Source organism: Hydra vulgaris, chromosome 06 (genome assembly GCF_038396675.1).
Source record: "Hydra vulgaris chromosome 06, alternate assembly HydraT2T_AEP".
Taxonomy (NCBI): Eukaryota; Metazoa; Cnidaria; class Hydrozoa; order Anthoathecata; family Hydridae; genus Hydra; species Hydra vulgaris.
The window spans coordinates 31,525,172-31,533,181 of record NC_088925.1 but is presented as its reverse complement, the minus strand read 5'-3'; the positions used below and the strand labels follow the sequence as shown (position 1 = coordinate 31,533,181).

Below are 8,010 nucleotides of genomic sequence, written 5' to 3'. Positions count from 1 at the left end.
ATATATATATATATATATATATATATATATATTTTTTTTTTTTTTTTTTTTTGTATTATATTTACTTTAGAACATTCTTTTTATTTTGAATTATTTTATATTTAGAATTATATTTACAATCAATTAATGAATGAAACATCAAATTCTAGGCATAACTGTGACAAAGCTTGTTGTTAACAATGATCTAATACAGATACAATTTTTTTACCATTTTTACTTTTAGAACCCAAACACATTTAAAAAAGTGATTGTTCTTGTTCTGTATATGTATTAGAACCCCTATTGCAAAACAAGGCTTGAAAAAACTGTGGGGTTCTAGAATTCTTTACAAAAAATTTAACGTTAATTGTTCTGAATGGTACATTATATATATATATATATATATATATATATATATATATATATATATATATTTATATATATATATATATATAAATATATATATATTTACAGCTTGTTGAAGACAGCTAAGTGTTTTTACTAATTTATTACTGCTCTGTTCTTTAAGAACATTGAGCACTCTATTTGTAAAATATACTAACATAATTATATATATATATATATATATATATATATATATATATATATATATATATATATATATATATATATATATATATATATTTATATATATATATATATATATATATATATATATATATATATATATATATATATATATATATATATATATATATATCAACTTAGTTTCTCCGCGCAGCGGTTCGTGTTTCGGAGTTTAAGAGTTGAGAGAGGGTTGCACCACGAATAACAACTAAAAAAAACACAACAAAAAAACACACACAAAAAAAAAAAAAGAGTAGCCTTCTCGACTGTAGTCGAGAAGGCTACTCTTTTAAAGAATAATAAAAAGCTTTTCATCTTTCTAAAATTATGATGAGTTAAATAGGCTTTTTTATTGTAAAATATTAAGTTATTAAGTCGTCGAATTACGTTAATATATTTATAAATTTCATTATAGACGTAGTTATGGTCATATTAAAGATGAAGACAAATGAAATCTTTTGGGTGCAATTATTCCACTGGCACCTGCAAAATTACTCAATTACTAACCATCGTTTTTTGTTGTATTTTTTGAATGTTCTAGTTAAATAACCTAACAATTTTTTTTTTTATTATTATTTTATAAACATGCGAAACAAACCTTATTGCTTAGGCAACTAGTTAAATTAGTAACAGTAGTGCTTAAATTATTAGGGTTGTTTTTTCAAGAATTATCTATGTTTAAGCTAAAATAATTATTTTTAAGTTTTTATTTAAATGTATTTATGTATAATGAAACAAGATTATTTATACTAACCTATGAAAAATTTTAATTTTAACTTGCTGAAGGTACTTTCTAAACTTGCAACAGTTATGATTTTTAATTTATTAATAAATAACCTTGAAATATGTAATCTGTAAATAACAAATATGGAATAGTACAAACAATAATATATTCGTATTAGTTATAAAATAAGCGACTTAGAGAAATATATAAATATGTATATATATATATATATATCTATATATATATATATATATATATATATATATATATATATAATATATATATATATATATATATATATATATCACATGCTATGTTGCTGTTCAATGGTTTCTCATTAGCGGTTTGACAGGCTTTTATAAAGTTTGCGTTTTATAATAAAATTCGGACTTCGTGTAAAACATTTTTTTTTTGCATTAAAAATATTATTGCTTTTATTCCATTTGCATAATTTAGTTAATATCGTGATTAAGTGCCAAAACTTTTTTATTGATAGTAACAGTAACAATATATATTTCAATATTTTTACTATAAAAAAAATAAAAAATGTTTTTTTTAACTTTTGAAAAGGACCCCTAAAAATGCTGTCCTTCTTCCCTCCTCCCCCCCCAATCGATAGGTGCGGGGATCATAGCCACGGCTCCGATTATCTTTAATTTTGAGTTGAAAATCTGTACCTGAGTGCCAACTTGTCTTGACTTAAAAATTTTTAAATTTATGAACAAAATATAACTAAACTTATTATTAAATACATGATCTTTTTAATTTTAAATGTTAAAAAAAAATCTAATTTATAAATCTAATAAGTATAGTTTACTTAATATTTTAATTAAAAAGATCATATATTTAATAATAAGTTTAGTCATATTTTGTTTTTAAATTTAAATTTTTTTAAGTAAAGACAATTTGGCTCTCAGGTACAGAAATATTTAACTAAATAAGATGATCATTAGCAAAGAATCGACAGAGAGAAAAGCAAAAACAGTCACACAGAATCAGGTAAATCACAACTGTTGCGGACAGACTTTAGCGTTGATAAAAATGTCTTTGTAGATAAAAACTATTTTCTGACGTTGTTTTGTTAATATGAACATTTAACAAAAAATCTACTGGTTTTTAACTGCGATAATTCATTTTTCGGTAATTTAAATAATTAATCTTAAATTAACGTCATATAGAAAATAACTAAAAACGGAAAACTAATCGATAAATTTACATGTTTTCTTTTTTTTTGAATATATACATTATTTACAAAAATACTAAAAAAGAAAATTAATTTCTCCGCTCAAGAAGATCTTGAAGGCGTCCAGTTTTCTTTAACTTTAAATCTTGAAGTACACTATCCTAAAAACAAAATGTTTAAATTTTGTTTAAATTTATTGTATTTAAATTCAGAATAAGATAAATAAAGTTAAAAATAAAAAAATGTTAAAAAAAAGAAAAGAAAAGGTAGGCATACTTTTTCGAAACCATAGTTAAATCCATTTGGCCTCTTTGTTCTCGGGCGTTCAAAAACAACATCATCCGGTGGGCTAACAAAACGATTGAGTTTAGAAATGTTATTAAAATCAATCGGTCTTTGAACAAGACCAGGCAGAGGCATAGGTTTAAGGTCTCTAGGGGATTCTTCATAATCATCTTTTAGATAATTCTCATAATTATCTAGCATAGGCGATGAGTTTCTATAAAGTGGGGATGAAATGTTTATATTTTTACGCTGCTCTCTTTGATAAGGATTTATTTTACTATTGGATCTTTTATCAAAATTTGAGTATAAATAATTGTCTGAAATGTTTTTAAAATAATTGTCGGCATACTTTTGTTTTGGCGTCATGTTTGAGTGTACAATGGGTACTTCTATTGGAGTTTTTCTCGAAATTTCTTTAACATTAGATAATGCAACACCAGAAGCGTAATCGGGAACAAAAAATGGATTTGATGGCGTAACGTATTGACGCGAATTAACAAAATCTGAATTTTTCGAAGGACGGTCCTCAACATTCGGGGAGTCAAACGTTGAGATCTTTTTACGAAGTGTTCGTTGATCGTTATTAAGGTAGTTAAATGGTTTATGATCGTTTCTCGATAAATATTCACGCCGACTTTCTAATACACGATCGCGATAAGATAAAAATTTTTCAGTTTCTGGCGTTTTGTTTTCTTGAGCAGCAACGTATTTTTTGTTTGCAGAAATTTCTTCTTTAACTAGCTTGGTTTCAAAATTTCGTTCAACTTTTATGTCATTCCCTCGTGGAAAAAACTATCAAAAATATACTTTTAAATCAATTTAAATATTAATTATTAATCTAATTATTTAATTTAATTTAAATATTTTTGAATAAACTCTTAAAGATTTAAATCATTTAAATATTAAAAGTAAAAAAAAAAAAAATAATAAAAGGATAATGAAAACATATAAATAATCTTACCCATTCTGACTTTGTCTTAGGAGTAGTTCGTTGCTGACGACGCGGATAGTAATCTTCATTTATAGCGGCCTTATTCGGAGGAAGATGTTTACGAGGATTTCGGTTAGCCGGTTTTTTCTGAGCTCGTTTCTGTGGAATTGTTTCTTCTTTAATCTCTTCACGTTTTTTTGGTTTTTCAACTAAGCCTAGCATCGGTGCATTTTTGTAATCTTCTTGAACAACACCTTCAACTTCTTCTGCTAAATGTAGTCTAAAAAAAAATTAATATAACAAATTTACTATACAAAGTGCAGGTGCCAAATTGGTTAATGCGTTTTATAAGTCAATTATGAAACATTGAGTAACAGATGACACAAAGCTAACAGATTATAAAGAAAGCTATAAAGAATGTCGAAACCATGCAGAAAGTAACGAGGCCACTAACTTATCTAAAAATTCTGATTTTCAGTTTTTATAGTCATCATTCAAATTTCATAACATCAAACTGTTTTAACAAAAATTGATTACAATATATGCTCATTTATTTTATTTTTCAAACTTCTGTTCAAATGTTAAAAATTTTTTAAAATTGAATTAAAGAAACCAACAAAACATGAAGATCGTATTTTAAGTTTATTTAATTACTTTAAACTTTATTAAATATTAAACTTTAATTATTCTGCACATTTTTACACCTTTATTTTCATCAATTTTAACTATTTTTATTTTTACTTAAATCTTTATTTAGAATTTGCAATCTGACCGAATAAACATTTGGAACTTTAATACTTGTATGTATGTACGTATGTATATATATATATATATATATATATATATATATATATATATATATATATATATATATATATATATATATATATATATATATACATATATATATATATATATATATATATATATATATATATATATATATATATATATATATATATATATATATATATATATATATATATATATATATATATATGTAAATTATGTTAATGTATTTTACAAATAGAGTGCTCAATGTTCTTAAAGAACAGAGCAATAATTAATTAGTAAAAAACACTTATCTAACTTTTATCTTCGACTTGGAGTTTCACCATTGCTGGATCATCAGGAAGAGTTCATCAGGAAGGTTATATATACTCTTCCTGATGATCCAGCAATGGTGAAACTCCAAGTCGAAGATAAAAGTTAGATAAGTGTTTTTTACTAATTAATTATTTATATATATATATATATATATATATATATATATATATATATATATATATATATATATATATATATATATATATATATATATATATATATATATATACATATAATATTAATAATGACTTTAAAATTTATTATTTTAGTTTCTCACTTTTTTAAAGTAAAATAGAATAATAATAGATCAATTATATCAATTGTTTTTAACTTCATTTTCATCAATAGACTGGAGCTTGAATTTGAGCAAGGCTCTGAACAGGTTGGATATAATAAACTTTCAACCAGACACTATTTTGATTTAATGCTGAAGTTGTCTCATAATTTGCCCCATCCCAAACCCTGAGTCGATGTAGCAGCACTCCACTGCGAGTCAGGCTATTTGTCAGTCGATGTATGTACTGAAGCCCCCGGGAGCAGGTTATTTCAGTACACTGTTCACTTAAATTAGCAGTATAAGATATAAATATATATATATATTGCATATATATATATATATATATATATGTATATATGTATATATATGTATATATGTATATATATATATATATATATATATATATATAATATATGAAAATAATCTAAATATAAAAATACGCTAATTTAATAGTAGTAGTAGCGCCGTTTCTAGGCTTTTCTACACGCAAATCAGTATTCCACGCGGTCTTTCAAGCAAGATCTGCAGAAATATGAGAAGTAAGAAATAAGAGAAAATGGAATCTGCATCTTTAAATGGAATCTGCAATCTTTAAATGGAATCTGCAATCTTTAAATGGAATCTGCAATCTTTAAATGGAATCTGCATCTTTATAAGAGAAATATGGAATCTGCATTTTTAGTTTCGAGAGGAATTGACGTTGTTCATTGTTTAATTTTACTAAAATTTTTTTTGCTATTGTTTGTTTGTTGTTGGTTGTTTGTATTTTTCTGATTTTTATAGCTTGTTTCCTTTTCTTTAAATAAAATAAGACTGTTATTTGTGGACAAGTAAGTGTATTTGCATAAATTTGCGTATATTTCAGTATATTTTATATTTCTCTGTATCTATATGTATATTTTTTTTTAGATAAAAAAAAAATTAGGTAAAGTAAATAGTAAAATAGAAAATAGAAAAAAGTAGTAGAACGTAAAAAAATTACGTTGGAAGTTGTCAAAAGAATGTTGTGTTATGCTTCTTTTTAAGGTATCTGAATATATATTTAGATTTTTAAATTTATTCTTAAATGGTTTCATCTTTATTATTACTTTAAATAAAAATATACTAACTGACATTGCCAGAAAATTTTGGTACTAATAAATCCTAAATTAGATTGTTGGAGGTTTTTATTTTGAATAATAATTGTAATAAATTGTTTTAATTTTTGTTTATTAATTTTTGACCTCAATGGTCAACCAGTGGTTAAGCTAATGATTTAAATTGTATGGGCTTATATATCATATATATTCAAAAGTGATTGCGTTTGGTTCTTTTTTTTAAATACATTGCTTATCATAAGGTGTTTTGATTTTTTTCTTTTAAATAGTTAAATCAAATTCTTTTATAGATTAGAAACCAAGTACGATTCAACATTGTGTTTTTGTTTTTATTACCAAATAGTATCTTTGTTTTTAGGATTGCAGGTTTCTGTTGATTTTTACTTGAACATTATTATTTATCTTGTGTAGATATGTTTACCACTTTAGACTATTAATATTTTGATATTTCTTTTCTCTTTTTTTTTAATGGTTATACGATATTAGGCTTAAATAAGTTATATAGCATATAGTTAAGTTGTATAGCAAGAAGTGATACTATTCTAGATTATAATTATTAAGGAGAAATGAACCAGATCTGTCAGCATTGCTGCGCTTAAAAATTTCTTAATGAAAAAAAAATTTTATGTTGCCATAATAGAAAGGTAGTTTTGTTTCCATTTTCACTATTTCTGCAAGATTTACAGGAAGTTATAATTCCAATATCAATTTTTTAAAATATATTAGAATTTAATATGCCTGACTTTATTTTGCTTTATTTACTGATAATGTTGTTTAACCTACAAACCATAGGCCGCCATGTTTTAAAATATGTGGTCAAGTTTTTCATTGTGTAGGTAATCTTAGGCCAGATCAAGATATTCCCCCAACATTATCAACTGTATATCTCTGACCCACTTGCAGCAGTAGATTTTAGAAAGCAATAACATCGCAATCAACGTTTATTCACTTTTTTCCCTAAGAGATGGCATAATTGGTGCACAATCCTGAACATGCAACATTGGTTAGAAATAGTGTATCTCAGTTCTACAATAAATTTTAAGTTAAAATATAATCTTTGATTATAAAAGATCGCAATTTGTATGATTCTTTTATGTTTATTTATTATTTAGTTGTAACAATAATAACAATATTGTAATATATAATGTAATATTGTAACAATAACATATAATGTAATATTGTAACAATAGTAATGTTGGTATTATGTTTAATGATAATAGTGAAATATTAGATAATAGTGATAATATTAGGCTCGAAGTTATTAGTGTAATAGGTGACATAAAAATAGTTGTTGTTCAATAAAAGAGATAGATCTAGGTAGGATAAAACTAATCATTGCTGAAATGTAAGAAATGCTGCTCAGCGAGCAGATAACTTACTTGCAAGAATTCAGTGTCAAACAGTATTAATGTCTGTTAATTCGATTTTGCTTTAGACACTTGAGAACAAAGCAAAGTATGAATTTTCTATTTATAGTAATATTATTTATATGTTTATAGTAATATATTGAGTGATTTATTGTATATATATTTATAGTAATATGTAGATTAACAACAGTTTATAACAACAATTTATAAACAAACAGTTAATAACATAAATGATTTCAAATTTTATTATAATTTCAAACATTGTTCTTTTTTTTTTTTTAGTTGCCTTTGTCATCACTTGATTAATTTGCTTACTGTTGAAACATGGTTTTAATTTTGTAAACTTAAAATGATGTTAGGTTTACTCTATTAATCATTAATCAACAGTCAGAGAGAAGCCCGAACTTAATTAAGAAATGCTGGGAATTTATCTTTTAATTAAGGTAAAAATAATTTAGTTTACTGGTAACGT

General features: G+C 24.3%; 1 protein-coding gene across 1 annotated transcript; it reads right to left on the bottom strand.

Annotated features, from left to right (window-relative positions):
* Positions 1-2,498: 2,498 nt before the first annotated feature.
* Positions 2,499-4,006, bottom strand: LOC136081773 (uncharacterized). The gene is made up of 3 exons (XM_065799857.1): positions 3,721-4,006; positions 2,751-3,551; positions 2,499-2,635 (listed from the first exon to the last, which is right to left on the bottom strand). Exons 1-3 carry the CDS (start codon positions 3,910-3,912, stop codon positions 2,564-2,566), a joined length of 1,065 nt encoding a protein of 354 aa, XP_065655929.1. The 5' UTR covers positions 3,913-4,006; the 3' UTR covers positions 2,499-2,563.
* Positions 4,007-8,010: the final 4,004 nt, after the last annotated feature.

Bases quoted from the DNA above. Each gene is read 5' to 3' on its own strand.
- LOC136081773 (XM_065799857.1), bottom strand. From the start codon at position 3,912: ATGCTAGGCTTAGTTGAAAAACCAAAAAAACGTGAAGAGATTAAAGAA. The intron at 3,552-3,720 runs GTAAGATTATTT...TATTTTTGATAG, and splicing joins CTAAGACAAAGTCAGAATGG to TTTTTTCCACGAGGGAATGA. The intron at 2,636-2,750 runs GTATGCCTACCT...TTTTGTTTTTAG, and splicing joins TTAACTATGGTTTCGAAAAA to GATAGTGTACTTCAAGATTT.